At 37.7% G+C, this 16,102-nt stretch overlaps 3 protein-coding genes across 5 annotated transcripts in view; 1 reads left to right on the top strand and 2 right to left on the bottom strand.

Annotated features, from left to right (window-relative positions):
- The window catches only part of LOC132788345 (beta-1,4-glucuronyltransferase 1-like), a 67,643-nt gene extending 51,586 nt beyond the window's left edge, over window positions 1-16,057 (top strand). For 2 of the 3 annotated variants that reach the window (XM_060795696.1, XM_060795706.1), the window contains 5 exons: window positions 10,567-10,825; window positions 10,893-11,326; window positions 11,381-11,809; window positions 12,801-13,110; window positions 13,171-16,057. In XM_060795696.1, the coding sequence (XP_060651679.1) occupies window positions 10,574-10,825; window positions 10,893-11,326; window positions 11,381-11,809; window positions 12,801-13,110; window positions 13,171-13,368 (1,623 nt within the window). In that variant the 5' untranslated portion in view covers window positions 10,567-10,573 and the 3' untranslated portion in view covers window positions 13,369-16,057. Of the gene's footprint in view, window positions 1-7,684; window positions 7,765-10,566; window positions 10,826-10,892; window positions 11,327-11,380; window positions 11,810-12,800; window positions 13,111-13,170 lie in introns of those variants that run through there. The other variant, XM_060795688.1, reaches the window with a different exon arrangement.
- Window positions 1,705-3,237, bottom strand: LOC132791463 (uncharacterized). Its single transcript, XM_060800396.1, has 4 exons — window positions 2,997-3,237; window positions 2,540-2,938; window positions 2,108-2,400; window positions 1,705-2,050 (listed from the first exon to the last, which is right to left on the bottom strand). Exons 1-4 carry the CDS (start codon window positions 3,137-3,139, stop codon window positions 1,803-1,805), a joined length of 1,083 nt encoding a protein of 360 aa, XP_060656379.1. The 5' UTR covers window positions 3,140-3,237; the 3' UTR covers window positions 1,705-1,802.
- On the bottom strand, window positions 8,743-10,325 carry LOC132788355 (DNA polymerase delta subunit 3). The gene has a single exon (XM_060795721.1). It carries the CDS (start codon window positions 10,190-10,192, stop codon window positions 8,879-8,881), a length of 1,314 nt encoding a protein of 437 aa, XP_060651704.1. The 5' UTR covers window positions 10,193-10,325; the 3' UTR covers window positions 8,743-8,878.
- Window positions 16,058-16,102: the final 45 nt, after the last annotated feature.

A 16,102-nucleotide genomic window follows, 5' to 3' on the forward strand; every position in this document is an offset into this window, starting at 1 on the left:
TATTTACCTTCGATTGCGAGTCATTCTTTGATATTTAGGTATTATATTTTTGTGTAGCTTTCGGTCTTTAATTAAGGAAATGTAGTGCATACGACATTTTTTCGGCTTTTCTTTCTCAATCGAAAGTATGTTTAATAATTTCCCAAGTCATTCCGTTAAGTCTATATGAAATGTGTACTTATGCTCCTCTATTAATAAAATCTGACATTATAGCGGGTTAGGGAAAATAAAATATTTGCTTATAAACTTTTTTCGAAGAATTTTCTTATACCACTTATCTAATCACCAAATTGCCTGACGCCTACCTCATTAATTTTGTAATTCGATATTACACAGTCTTTAGAAAAGCAGTTAGCAGTAAAATGTGTAGAGGTTACAAAATTTATAGATATATCTTCCCCAGCTATATAAATATTTTTCTTTACATAACCGTTTAGGAACATTATAAAATGCGATCTTGAGTTTTTGCCACTGATTTTCTGTTCAGAATATCAATAAACTATTTTGTGGTAGTTTTACTACAGTTTTATTGCTACTTAAAAGTTAAAAGTTTACAAATCATGTTGAAGATACATATAAAGCAAAAACTTTTTCGCTACGGGTCTTTCTATACATACTTTAGATACTTTTATTGGTATGTGAATTCGTGTTTTTTATACAGAGTGCTAAAGTATATTAGAGTATAGGTTTTAGAATAATATGTTCTTAATAAACATCACCAAAAAAAAGGCAATTAAGCTCTTTTTATTCCAATAATAATTAAAAGAACAAAGTGCACCACAGATATGTCTACTAAGCATCTCGTAGTCGAGATTGAACGATGTTAAGTATCTAAACTTTGTATTCAGTTTGAAAATCAAGAACACTTTAACCACAATTTTGCGGTGGATATTTGATTTTGGGTTTTTAGAGTTGAAGACTGTTGCGGCCAGGTGAAGGAGTTTGGCGCAGACAGCGGTTTAGTAAATAGGTGAGTGCCGTTAACTGGCATAAATGGCAAAGAAAGGTGAACCCAGTTCTGGCCAGGATGGTATCGAATAAATAAAACTTTTATGATGCGGCATAAATCTTCCGGGCAGACATGTCAGGCCACCTCTGAAGCGACGAACTGTGACCACACCCATTCCCATTCCCTGTGGCAGCCCATTAAACAGTTGTAACTCATGTTGCTGCCATTTCCGCTGTCTAACCAAATGAACCAATATAAATTCAATATTTTATGAGTATGTTTTTCCGTTCAGGTTCAGGTTGTTCTACTTACTATTCGTTTGTTTTTTTCCTTTAGCACACAACGCACACAATAGGCAAACAATGGACATTCATCAATTACTCTGTTGCCTTTTTGCTTTGAGCCATTAGTTGTTAGAAATGTGTCGCTAATGTGTCTATAAGGTGTCCAGTAACAGCGCCAACTCTAACACTCTCTCTCTCTCTCTCTCTCTCTCTCTCTCTTTTACCCCGTCTCCCGCCCGTCATCTCGCTGTCGGCCTATTTATAGAGGCCATTAGATGGCCAACGTGCCTAAGTATCATCATTAAAGGCACATAACGTGTCTCTGGTATCTTTCGTTGCCGCACGATTTGCGGTCATGTTGATATTTATTAATGTTCAATTATCGATAATTATCTGTTTATCTATTTAATATTGTCTGCCTGCAACGCAGCTTCGATCAAATAGTGTAATGTCTTGTCTTGTTTGCCACTCGTGGACTCTTGTATACTGCGTAGTTTACGTTTGTCGGAATATAAAAGGAAGCACTCCAAATCGCTTTATTTCTAAAACTTCAATTTATAACACAATAATTATGTCCAAGGACATGAACGTGTCGGAACAGGTTTGCAGTAACAGTTTTCCATATAATTATGAGATTCCAGATACGATTTAATATCAGACAAGAAGTCTGGCATATACTCCTGCGAATATCTATTTTGCAATGATTTGCCCAAACCTGTATCTTGAAGAGCTTTCCACTTTTTTATCTTCTCCATCATTTCACGGCAGAACATGCTCTGGTTATCGGGAAAACTATGCTCTGAAAATCTTCCCTTAACTATAGATGGCATAGTTAAAAGATAAATTCAGTAAATACGATCAATTTATCTCTTACCCTTCTCAATTGACTTTCGTTTGGTCTTATGAATCTTGTTGTTAGCTTCCAGAATACATTTTACCAATCCAATTTCCTTAAAGTCCTCTGTGGAGGGTCCCATGTCAATGTAATGCATTGACGGCTCACAGCTAATACCCATATAGGGCACCAAAGTATATAGCTGCGATTTTTTCCACATCTCCAAATCTTCTTTAAGACGAAGATTGGTTCTCAACTGGCGTCTAGCTACAACTTCATTGTACATTCTATATGACAATGTCGAAAGCAGATTCTGCACTTTATCCATGCATCTAGTAATAATATAATATTATTAATAAAATAATTAAAAATTTAATAGAATAATATAAAGACAGTTCAGAATGATCAGAAGATTTATAAAAAAAATAGTAAGAAAATTAAATGTAGAAAAAGAAAGCAACTGGTACTCACTCCTGATTATAAAATGTCGATATTCCTGGCAGCACGTTAGATCTTTTCATTGTGTGAAGGCTGCCTATCATTTCATATAAAATATCCTGGACAGCATTTAACTGAAGAGTATGCAGATAGCTTGTATTATTCACATGCTTGCGTGTCCACCAACCACGAAATGAGGCTTGTATCTTAACAGAGCTCGAGTTGAACAAAATCTCCATCGATTGCTGTACCTTTTCTTCTGCGATCATCTGGAGATTACGTCCCACAAGATAACGTCGCCACACTCTCTGAATAATTTTAGCTGCATTGCTTTGCTTTACCATGTGATTGCGCACTCGCCAGCCCCGAAAAGTCTTTTGGATAATTCGAGCTGCTTTAAATTGCTTGTAATCGAGTAGAAGCAGTTGGGTGCTAAGCCATAGAATGTGATTAGCCATATTCTCGCTTTTTAGCAACGGTAACAACTTACCGCAGTGCATTGTTTAGATATGTTGAGGGTAATCCCTTGGACTCAGTAGTCTCGCTTTCATACTCGTCAGTACTTTTGAAATCATTTGAAATACTGGCCAACGTGTTGCGATATGTGAAAGTCCAATAGTTATTGGTCCACATGATTAATAGAAATCTATTTTGTGTAATGCTCTTTTGAATATTAGAATGTTTACGTATTTCTCAATTTAATGTGATTGTTTAGATTGATATATTGTTATTATGATATATATATATCAAAGGTAACCAGATGTGAGAACACTTTGACTTATGAATCAAAGTATTTTTCATCAAGTATATTCTTATTGAAGTATATACAACTTGTGAATGTGAATGCAATTTTCAATAGTAAATTCAAAAAAGCTATATTTTGTTTATTATTTAAATGTTTCTTGCCCCTCAGGGATTAGTTTCATTAGATAAACATAACAACCAATCATTTGGCGTCTAAACAAATCAATTTTTACACAATGGCATAAAAGGCTTGTAGTTGATACTATCGACAGGCTTTAATTAAGTTGAATTGTTTATGGCGAAACTACTAATAGTTTGCTTTTGAAACTCGAGTTTAGCATCTTAACATTTTAATTAAGTCAAAACAAGGTTTTGTTATCCAATCTGAACAATTGAATAGATTGCTTTGCTACTAAATGAATTAATAGCAGCTACTGCTATTGTGGTTAATTTATTTCTATTTATAGCCAAAGTTACATTTTCATTTAGAACGCAATATTTTTGTCTGTCCGCCTATAGATTTATCTATACATAAATACATGTGTGTGTGGACCACGTCTTGCTAGAAACTGAGTTGCATTGGTCAAGCAGTTGGCTTGCTCCTTTTGCTGAGCTCAAAGTCATTTAGTATTGTGCAAACAATTTGCTGCGTTTCATGTTACGACTTTTCCAACCTAACAACTAGTACAAGCCAGAAAAAGCAGAAAGCAGATGATGATGGCCACGACGAGAGATGACGTTGTGGCCGCAACTGCAACAGCGACTTCGACTAAGGCTGTCCAAGAAAAATTCATCGAAGAAATGCCAAACTGCAATTGACTTGCATGACCATAAAAATTAAGTTATATACACCAAAGCAGCCATAGAGCTATAGGGCGGCGGCAGAGGATGCCAAAGGCAGGCAGGAGACGGGAGGCAGCAGTGGGAGAGAGTTGAAGTCGAAGGCACAGCTAAAGCGCAAAAATAAAGTCGAGTGAAATTGCTGCTGTAATATATTTTAATAGCGTAGAGCTAACTCTAACGGAGGCCGGAAAAGCTCTGTGATCGAGGTTGCCTTTTGTTGTTGTCTGTTGACTGTTCGCTGGTCAGTGCTAGAGCCAACAAGCGAACTGTGCAAAGTCAGTTGGTAACAGCGAAGAGCAAACAGCTAACCGGCCAACAAGCCAAACAGCCAAACAACCAAGCAACAAAACAGCAAACGGCAAACAAATAGTTGACCAAACCAGACCTTTTGGCCAGCGAAATTTCGACTCAACTCGCGCAGTCTTTGCTTGGCTGCCTGCTCTTTGCCTTATTATGTCTAATTAGATTGCGCTGTAGTTGTTGCTCGTTTTACGGAATGCTTTATTGTTACTTTGTCGATTTGATGTTTCGTTTCTGGATTGAGTTGGCCAGCAAAAATCGATGCTCAACGTAGGGGTTAATTGATGTTGGCTCTGCGAAATAATCCCCTACCTACCTAGATTTGGGGTTTGATCTGCCTAATTTTACGACACAATTCAATTATGAAACTTAAGATACTATTTAAAAGTTTCGTTCATATGAACTCGTGGATGTTTTCACCCTGAAGACACAGTTAACCTGTTTTCATAAGCAGCCTCATTATAGATTCATGTTTCAATTGGACAAAAAAAAAAACACATTCTAAACCCATTCCTCATCAGTCATTCTCTCTGTTGCTAGCCACATTTTTGACACACAACAAAATTGCGACACACTCGAGGCAGAGAAAGAGAGGGAGAAGCGAAAAAAATAAATTAAAAAGAAATCATGGCAAACGTGTGTGTCGCACTTCAGGTGCAACTTTGGTCTGGGGCAATTGGCAAATTGAAATCTCATAAAAATTCTCACGTTTTGCTCCAAATTTTTTTTGTGAAGCGCGCTTTTGTGTTTTGCATAATCACCTGAGCCAAGTTGCGTAGGCTGAGCGTTGAGTGAGAGAGAGAGGGAAGGGGAAGGCAGGCATAAATGTGACGCCAGCTCTTAGAACCCGCCAAGCAACCCACTGAACGGACACGAGAAGTGGCCAGCCATTGAACTCTGCACACGATTATTATGATGGCAAATGTGACCATAAAAGAGACGAACTCAAACTTATACTGAAACCTCCAACTCCAATTCTAACTTCGACTTCAACTTCCAACTCGCAAATCCATCCCGAACTCGAAGTTGAAGTCGAAACAAACGAGTCGACTTGTTGCGCAAAAGATTTTTATCAAATTGGCCGTCGGGCTATACGAAGCTTGACGAGATTCTCATTCTCATTTCGATGTGGATTCCGATTGGATGGCGAGGAGAGTGCTATAGAGAGTCGCGAGTTTGAATCACAGATGCTGATTTTTTCTTCTTGTTGGTTTCCTGTGCGTGTGGCACTGTGTAGATTACTTGGGGCGATCTCTTGACTTCAATTGCCCGCTGGCTATGCAAATTTATCAGCACACTCCCAATCCCAGTCTCAGTCTTAGTCTCAGTCCATACAGAGAGCTCCGTGTCCCAGAAACACACAAAAACCGGTGGCACTTTTTTTCTGTTTTCGTTGTTGTTAAGTTGCCAAGAAGTTGTGCGATAAAAATCGCCTATACCCCTTGCCCTCCCACCACACTCTCCACAGACCACGGAGCGCCATTACTCAAGCTGCTGGTGCATTGAACTTGAAACATCTCGCAGTTTTCACTTCAATCCATCAAACGACTTGACGGTGTTGGCGTTGGCGTCGGCGTCAACGTCGGAGGCGACCGCGAAATCTCTGTTGACGTCGACGTCGACGGAAACGGGAGAGATTCCAATGACGCGTGTAAAATGATTGTACGCGTGTGCCCCACAGGGGAGCTCCTAATGAATGAAGCAGCTCTTAAACTGAAAAGCAACTGTAGAATTTGTATTCCCCATTCTTGCTTGCGTGGTTTGTGTTTCTGATGCTGATTCCAATTCTGATTCTGATTTGTATCTGCCCTCTAATGAGTACATAATAATAAATAAATAATGATTCATTTAAGTTCAGTCATGTGTACTATAGTTGATTGTCAATGCAGTCTCATTAAATGTGCTCTCAGTACGTTTTCGAAAGTGGCAAAACTGTTTTGCAAATTTATGTGGTGTCATTTTTTCGAATGATTTATATTTCTGACACAGTTTCGTGTCGGATGAAGCTGTTGAAAGTTTGACAACAACTAAAGTGTCATGAGGAATTTTTAAGATAAAAATTGATGACATTTTTAGCTATGCTTCAGAGCTAGTAAAACGTATTCATAAAAATACTTTTTATCTTAAGCACTTGTTACTGCTGCTAAAGGTTATATCTTATTTAAAACTGACAACTTATGGCTTACTTCGATTGTTTACCTTACAATTCTTTATTTTATTTGCCAACACATTAAAATCCATGGTCATTTTATTTGCACAATTGTTGTCATGCAACCCAAACAAATTTGCCAGCTAATTAGATTCGAGTATTCTACTCACATTCGCATGGTCAGCAGCCCAGCATTGTTTACACTTCCCCAAACCTAATATAGTTGCTTACGGATATTGATGAATTCATTATCAGTAAACGTAATATTATTTATCATTTGCAAATTGTTATTCATTATGATTTTAATATCCTGATAAAAGAGACCACATTGTTGTGATAATATTGTAATGAGAACAAAAGTTGTTACACTAATTGCAAAACTTTGTCATTAGCAACATTGTAAAAAATTAAACACAAACATGTAATTAAATGTTGTCCTCCATTAAGTTTTAAAAAACAGCCGACGCCTTAAGGGGCCAAGAGTCCACAAGGGCGTTGCGTAATTTATGTGGGAAACCTAACTAATTGTGGCTGTTGATAATTAAATTTTTGCCGTCACTTTTCGCAAAAAAAAAAAAAAGAATTTAAAACAAAAAATAATAGCAAGAGCAATAACAGGTAACTGCTAATTTCGCGCTTCCTGTTCTCTTAAATTCTTTTCGTCTTTCACACTGTGACTAATGTTAATGACATCTCATATCGTCAGTTCATTTCGACCTCAAAAGTCGTTGCACTCTCCATTTTGGGGGCATAAACAAAACAAAACAATACCAGAATGCAAAACTCGTTTCGTACTTGACATGAAGCTCACTTTTTTTGGACTGTTCCAAATTGCGAAATCGTGCGAATTATTACAAGTTTAAGATTAACTAGAAATCAATATCTAATCTTCGACAAAACGCTTATCCGCTTGGCTGTTGAGAACATAATAACAAAATTCATGGGCAGTTGTTTTAAATACGTAGAAACTAATTCAACTGTCGGAAGTTGATAAGCTATGCTAACACAAGGAGCCATTTTAATTGCCGGAGACAGCAACAAGTAGCGCAGTTCTCATGACGCACGATAAGGGAAAACAAGCGTCAGTTGAAAATACCGCAGCGTAGCCGACGCCAAAACATAAAGCAGCAGTTACTTTCCAGATAAAAAACAGTCTGAGAACGCCCATGCCAAGCATCGGTTGCCTCCTGAAGCAAGGTCTAACAATGGAAACGTCAAAGGGGCAAGTTCATGTGATAAAATAAATACAAATCCAGAAAACTATTATTAATCATATCTGCAAAAAACTATTGTGCTTATCATGACTAAAAGCTGAGAGAAGTTTATTCTGAGCAAATTTATTTGCTCTGGCTTAAAAAGTGTTCACGTTTATGTTTATTTAAATTAATATCAACTTGTGTTGTGCTTAAAATATAAAAAAAAAATAATATGAAAATTATTCAACCTCGTGATAACAAAGAAAATACAAATTCACAACGTATTTATATAAAATCAATGCAATGATTGAAATTCTATGAACATTTCATTAATATCAACTTGTGAATTATTAAATTAACATAAACTAAGGCAAGTTTATGATAAATAATGAAAGTAAAGTTTCCCCTATAATATATGTGTATACATGAAACCAATGCTCTGAGGATTGCTGTTAGTATCTGAGTTCCAAGAAATTATAAGACCTTCGCGCTTATCTTTTAAAAACAAGCCTGCAGGGAGGTTTAATTTTGATTGTAAACATATTAAGAATTCTCCATGTTTACTCTCAGTCTGGAAAAGTACTTTTATTAACAACTTGTGTTGCGACAAATAATTATTAAAACTATAAAAAAATATGGGGGCAAGTTCGCAGTGTATTAAATTAAAACAAATCAGGATTTCTGCTACTCTATAAAGATTTAAATATGTTTAGTGCCAAGAAAATATTACAATGATGTGATGAAGGAAACAACTTAGAGATAAATAATAGAATTCAAATGAGTCCTCGACTCATTGATATTAAACTGATGCTATGAGTAAACTGTTACTATCTTAGTTTCACAGTTCCTAGAAATTATAAAGATTTTGTTCTTATTAAAAACAAGTATGAAAGTCACTCTCCATGTGTGTTTTTCCCCTGGTTTACTACATTAACAATACTAGAAATATTCCCATGATTATCAAGTTGAGTGCAGCGCCAAAGAATTAATAAAACAATATGCAATTGGGGACAAAGAAAATGAAGTGTAATCGAGCAACAATTTGAATAATTATAAAAAGTATTTGCAATTTCCAAATTTGGCTTATTCTAAGCGAGAAAATAATAGTAATACTAATACAAAGCCACAAATCCGACTCGATCACTTTTTGGTAAAGAAGCTACTGATGTTGGATTGCTTTGTTTTAGGCGTCTCCTTTGCCATTTTACCAGCTTTACTCGCTGATGCTGGCGGCGATTTTTTCTTTGTAGTAGGCGCAGACGCAGCCGCAGCAGCTGTCGGCGAAGTCTTTTTCTTGGCCGCTGTCGCCGCCTGCGCTTGTTTCTTGGGCCTTACAGTTATAACAAAGCCATCATCATCCAGAAATGTTTCGTTTGTGGCCGCAGCAGCATCCACATCCATCGCTTCCTCCACCTCCACCTCCGCCTCCTTCTTTGGCTGTGACTCTGTTGACTTCTTTTGCGGCTGCTCTTCGTCCTCAGAGTCCGAAATGCGACGACGTTTGCTAGTTTTTGGCTTGCTGCCCGCGTCGTCGTCATCTGACTCATCGCCAGAGCCAACTACCTTGCGTCGCAGCTTATCCAATTTCTCCTCCTCGTCAGAGGAGGCTTCTTCCTCGTCATCAAACAGCTGCACGGAGGTGTTAGTTTCCGTTAATTCTTTTTTCACGCTTTCCGTGGGCGATTTCTTTGATTCGCTGGACGTGGGTTGCTTCTTGAAGAAGTTGTCCATGCTGCCGCTGGCTGCTTTGCTGCCTGCCGCTGATTTTGTTTCCTTGGGCGGCTGCGCGGTTTTGGCCGCAGGAGCTGCACTAAAGAAACTGTTAATGCTGCCCTTTTTCGATGGAGCTGCTGCTGCTTTGCCTTTGCCTTTCTGTGCGCTTGGTGGCGATTTCTTCTGTTCCTCTTTGCTTGCTGCTGCCTCCACCTTGCTGCCAGTTGCCTTTGTCGGCTCCACTTTGCTGCTTGTTGTCTTTGTTGGCTCCACCTTGACACTAGCGGGCTTAGCGGTCACTCCATTACCGTTCAAGGGCTTGTGGTCAGTACCGTTGGTCACTGGCTTACTTGCGGCTGCTCCTGCACGCTCCTCCAACTTGGCTAGTTTTACTTCGACATGCTGCATAGGCTTGAAAATGGGGGCAGCACTCTTGGAGCCGCCAGCAATCTCCACGGAATACAGCTGCGATTGTGAGTTTTGCAATTTGCCCAGCCATTCCTTTAACTTGTCTTCACCTTGCACAATCGTATACAGCTCGCCGTCGCCATTCGCTTTCATGCCATGTACGAGAAAGCGTTTCTCGAACTTGTTGTTGGCGCGTTCCTGTTGTTTAATGTGCGCCTCGAGGGTTTCGTGAGCTTCTTTATACGTTAATTTGTACTTTTCCAGCAAATCAGTGACCAGCACTCGTCTATCAAAGTCAATTAGACAATCATCGAGTGCTTCTTGCAGCGACATCTTGTGCGCACACGTGAAAACAAGAGTTTTTCGTAAAATATAATTTGATAATAACACGACAACACAACGCGAAAATACGCAATGCGCAACAAAAAGGCGCTGAAATGCCGGCGCAAAACAGCTGGGCAATTATAGAGATGGGCGATAAGTATGAATTCGCATTAACATTATCGTATTGACTGTTATCGACTTAGCAGAGAGTTAACATGCTGCTGTAGAGTGGCAACGCTTCGAATGTGAATGGCAAAACAACTTATTGCGCAATTAAAAGCATAGATGGCGCTTTAAAGCAACAGTGCTGTTATTCCCGCGCTGTTAAGATTTTGAAATGTAACGTATTTTTACTAACAATTAATCTTGTATTTTGATTGCAGCTACAACATGCGCTTTGAGCCGCTGGGTCAGAAAATGTTCACACGCCGCAACTGGCTGCTGCGCTGCAGCATACTCATCAACGTGGCTGTGCTGCTCTATATTGGCAGCCATGTGATGATTGGTGGCGGCAACAATTTCACTAGCGGCGGCGGATTCCTGCTGCAGGAGCAACAACAACAACAACAGCCGGCGGCATCCGCCTTACAGGCTTCCTCCCTTTTGCCACAACAACAACAACCCACGCCCAAAAATGTTAATGTAAGATTTCATTAATATTAACTATAGTTTGCATACGAATAACCCTTTTATTTTTATTTTTTGGCAGTCGGAGGCGTCTTTTGCGGAAGAGAAGCTGGTGGTGGCAGGCAGTGGGAATGCGAATTCGGAGCCAGCAGCAGCTGCGGCGCCACCATCGGCAGCCATCGGCGACAGCGGAGGAGGCAATCTGCCTGAAGCTGGCCAAGTGGTGGGCAACATTGGCGTTGTCGGCAGCAGCAGTTCAGCCACAGAGCTGAATAACACACAGTCCGATGGCTACATAGTCACTGGCGATGAAAAGGAACTGGATGAACGAGTGCGCAGCCTACTTAATTGCTACGAACGCGATTATGACCAACAGACGCTACAGCGTGGCGACTTTTGGGTGCTGCAGAACTATGTGAGAGCGGAGCATGGCGAGCTCAAGTGCCACGAGTCCATCACATACACAACGCATGCGGATTACACATTTTTAGACAATCTAGTGCCGCTGCTGGAACGGTAAGCGAGAGTTTCCATCCCTTATACTTTTTACTAATTATTTAAATCCATCAGCTGGAATGCACCTATTAGCATAGCAATGCATGCGCCAGGTACGGATTTCCAGCCCACACTGGACTCTATTAAGTATCTGCGAGACTGTGTGCCTGGAAACCAGCTGGTGCGCGCATTTGCCACCTTCCACATATACTTTGGCACCAAACACATACCGAAGTCAGTCCCCAAGGCACAGGATGCCCTCAAGACGGGCTACAATTGTTCGTTGCCAGCGCCGTATTTCAATGTCAGTTCCGGACATTTGTATAAAGCGCAAAAGAAGCTGTTGTATCCAGTGAATGTGGGTCGCAACATCGCACGCGATTCGGCGCTCACTCACTTTATACTCGCCTCGGACATTGAACTGTATCCCAATCCGGGACTGGTTAAGAAATTTCTCGAGATGATAGCGCGCAACGAACAGTATCTGCGGCGGAAGGCGCCAAGGTGAGTCATCTAAATAGTCCAAATTACAAATTTCACATATTTTCGTCTTAATTATAATTGGGATAAAGATAGAAGCTGTCGTTATCAAGTTTTAGGATATAAAATAACATAATTTAAAAAGAGTAAATAATGCTGTAAATTATAATGAATAGATAGATTTGTAGATGGTTATAAGTAGAGATTGTTATGTTTATTCAAATATTTTTTAAAGATTGTCATTTCAAGCAGATTATTTTTTTTGTATTAAATATTATAGGCGAAACATGTTTAACGAATAATAATTTTAAATATATTTATTAATAGTAAGAAAGTAAGAAGTCGAAATCTCTTTGGGTATGTTGGAGACACGGTTGCCACTTTTGGTATAAATGTACCAAAACTGGTATTTTTATGCGTTGGTACATTGGATCACTTTTTTTTTCATTTTGGTACATTTTCAATATGCCTGGTCTAGAATTTAAATTTTTCATAAAATTTTATGTTCACACATATTATTTTAACAAATGGCTCTGTTCCACCAGACACAAATTTTGTATCAGTTAGAAATTTAACCATGGCTAACACTGGAAAATATCGCATACAGTCGATCTGCGAAGTATTGTGTCAATTGAGAAAATATGTTTGCTCTATTCTAAGGTCTATCACTACGTAAACAGTTATACATATATTGTGAATCACATTTTGTGAAATACAAAAAATTTTTCGTGAAAAAATTTGTAGTACATTTTTGCTAAAATTGGTACATTTTTTCAAAATTTTGGTACAAAAATTTTTTTTGGAATGGCAACCGTGGTTGGAGACTTATTTTTAAATTATGCCAACAATAGACAAGCTGAGAAAGCAAATAGGATTTCTTTATGATAGTATATTGACATATCATATGGTATATACATATGTATGTATTTATGAGATGTCGAATAAAAGGAAAAGCTTTGCACATTTAAACAATGTTAAATGCTAGCAATCTAATACCTATTTATCTATTCCGCAGGGTTTTCCCACTCAGTATTTTTGAGGTGGACGAGAATTCGCCGGTGCCGCACGACAAAACCGAGCTGCAGGAATTTCTGCGGAATGGCAAAGCTATACCCTTCCATAAACGGGTGTGTGCAAGTTGTCATGGTGTGCCCAAGTCCAAGGAGTGGATGGCAGCCAATGAGACGGACGAGCTGAGTGTGTTTCACATAGGCAAACGCACTGGCTACTATGTGCACTGGGAGCCCATCTATATTGGCACCCATGCGGATCCCCACTACGATGAGCGGCTCAGCTGGGAAGGCAAGAGCGACAAGATGACGCAGGTAAGTAAATGCATATAATATTCAAAATACCTCAACTGAAATGTGTCTTCTATATTGAAGGGTTACTCACTGTGTGTGCTGGACTACGAGTTCCACATACTGGACAATGCGTTTCTGGTACACAAGCCGGGCATCAAAGTGCTGAAAAAAGACAATCGGCGAGCGATGCTGGCGGGCAAAACGAACCAGCTGATACGTAAGATCATCTATCCGGAATTGAAGATCATGTACGGCATGCGCAAGGGCTGCGCAATATAGTAACTAATTCTGCAGCGCAGCAGTTGAGCATCGACTTTGAGCGAGGCGTTTGTGAAAAGACTACGACAACAACCAGCCACACTAATACTATTTGCAATGCTATAGAATCCGGATGCATCGGATGCCTAAACGCCCTGCCCCAAAATACCAATTAACAATTAATAGTAACCAATTACCAATTACGAACTACCAACTACCAATAACCAATACTATGCTAGAACCTTCCTTATGGCATTCGCTGCGCACTGGAAGTGTGTGGTGTTTTACGGTTAGTTAGCATTAGTTTAGTTAGTTAGCCTAGGATTAGGATCATTACTTAAGGTATACTTAGAACGGACGGACGTTCAGAGCGGGTGTTTTTTCTACTCTACGCATAAGCAAAGCCTTAGGAGCACGGCTTAAGTACGTTAAACGTAGTTAGTTGTTGGTTTCCTCTTCGTTTTTCTGTGTCTATTATAATGCTGAATTATACATAGATTGTTAGCCAGGAGCTGCCATAAAAATAGATCAGAACAGACCAGATGATATAAATCCAGATTCACTTTTGTAAGGCAGCACAACAGCTATGAAATATCCATTGAGTCCTATTTGGAATTGACGATTAGTTGCATTGTTTTTGTGTATTCATAGGCAAGTCATTAATCAATTATGATTTAGTTAGAGTCATGAACATCAAGTTTTAATTTAAGCCATTTAATTTATGTCATTAAGTTAGCACCACATTCACGAAAGTACTTCATGTGGAATACTCAAAACTCCAAACATTTTGCCCTAAAACATACCAACTTTTGTATACCAAGAGCCATTGAAAATGGCTGATTGATTGATAGAGAGATTCCTAGAGAGACAGACACAGATACAGACACACAGCAGTCTTACCATTTTGAGTCTGCACTTGCCTAGTTTGTAGATTGAGAGTGGGCAACAAATAGGTTTAAAGTGGTTAAAACTAATTGAAACTAATGATAATATTATTATTAGACAGCAACAATTCAAAACTTAAACTATAAACTATACAGCTAAAGCCGCTATAAAGTAAAACGTTTAAATGTTAGACTTGGGAAATTACATAATTAGAATGCTGAACACAATTGACAAGATGCATAAATACATACATATAAACTTTAGATAAACAAAAAATCGAGGAAAATAATTAAATAGCAATTACAATTATACACACCTTGAGGATGAAGTTCAAGTTAATGCCTAAAATTAAACAATTAAAACAATTAATTGAAAATTACGTTTTTAATCGTAATGCGTAAATGCAAACCGTGATATTTGTACTAGTAAAGGCGAAGTTTGAAGCTGAGTTTGAGCATTAATTGTAATTGTAAAACTTAAGCACTAAGTGGAATGAGAGGAAACAAATTAAAGATATGAGAATGATTAACAGAAACAGAACTCTAAAATCAAATCATATGCATTCAACTAGTTTTGTATATGCTTTTTTTTAGTGTTGAACTTAAAGTCAAACTTGTGCACATATAAATGTTTAAAACATAACGAAAATAATTCTTAAGGTACAAACACGTGCTATCAAAGAGCCGTGTTCAGCCTTGAGTTGTAGTGAGAAGAGAAAAGAATTGAAATTGAAATTTATATGGCGCTTTTTTCGAGCTAGAATTTGTTGGAATTGTTGTAAAATGTAGCTAGAGGACGATGATTCGAGAATTGTCTAGCTTAGTACGAGTATGTTGTTAAATCTAGGGTTTAAATGCAATTTCTAATTAGAGAGTGTCTTGGGAACAACATGCAACAATTGGTGTTTTGTATTTATTGTACTTGTCTATCTATAAGTCTACAACTCAAACTTTTCAATTCGCTAAAAAAGATAACAAACAAATTTAATTTCAAATCCAATTTCAATTAGCCAGACTAAAGATAATTAAACAATATCATTAAAAACTAATAAACTGTTGAGGACTAAACAAAGCTAAAAATAGATCCAAAAAAAAGAGTTATAAAGATATATATATTTAAACATAAAAGAAAGTAAAACACTTATTAATAATGTATTGAAGTGCCTTAGAAAATTATATAAAAAAAAAATAACAAAATATGAAAAATACCACAAATGGAATAAGAAATTTTTGTGTTTCAGTTTTTACATTTATAAACAATTCTCAGACACCTTTTGTTGTGTTGGCTTAGCGGCATTTTGTTTAGGCCAAATTGAATAAGAGAAATCATTATTTTTGTATGTAAATAATAAATAATATGCATACGATATGTGTATTGTGTAAAACAAATGTATTAAACTATTTGTATATGTATATATGAACGAGTATTTAAACAAATTATTTACTGATTTACTTAAACTAAACGTTTTTATATAGTTTTCACAACTGCAGTTAGTCGAAGTCATATCCTATTGAATGAGTCTTCTTATAGCTAGCCTGCCAATTTTATGTTTACATACTATTATTCTTATTATTATTAATATTACACCATAGTTACAATTACAATGTATTAATGTTTACCTTGTTTAGGCCATAAATATCATAAAAAACTACTCTAAGCTAAGGCCTCTTTAAGTTCATTTGAGCGCAGCATTTGATCTTTCCTTTATACTCCATAATTTACTGCGCAATAATTGCTGAGCAAGGACTATTAGCTGAAACAAATGGATGAGAAATATATCTATGCATAAGAATTGTAAAAATAAAGACAACAATTTCAAATGGAATAAAAATTCAATGTGTACTCTTTGCAGAGGATTTATATTTCCAAG

This window comes from Drosophila nasuta, chromosome 2L (genome assembly GCF_023558535.2).
Source record: "Drosophila nasuta strain 15112-1781.00 chromosome 2L, ASM2355853v1, whole genome shotgun sequence".
Classification (NCBI taxonomy): Eukaryota; Metazoa; Arthropoda; class Insecta; order Diptera; family Drosophilidae; genus Drosophila; species Drosophila nasuta.

Coding starts and splice junctions, on each gene's coding strand:
- LOC132791463 (XM_060800396.1), bottom strand. CDS start 3,139: ATGTGGACCAATAACTATTGGACTTTCACATATCGCAACACGTTGGCC. Junction 2,401..2,539: donor TCGACATTTTATAATCAGGA/GTGAGTACCAGT, acceptor TATTATTACTAG/ATGCATGGATAAAGTGCAGA. Junction 2,051..2,107: donor ACGAAAGTCAATTGAGAAGG/GTAAGAGATAAA, acceptor TGCCATCTATAG/TTAAGGGAAGATTTTCAGAG.
- LOC132788355 (XM_060795721.1), bottom strand. CDS start 10,192: ATGTCGCTGCAAGAAGCACTCGATGATTGTCTAATTGACTTTGATAGA.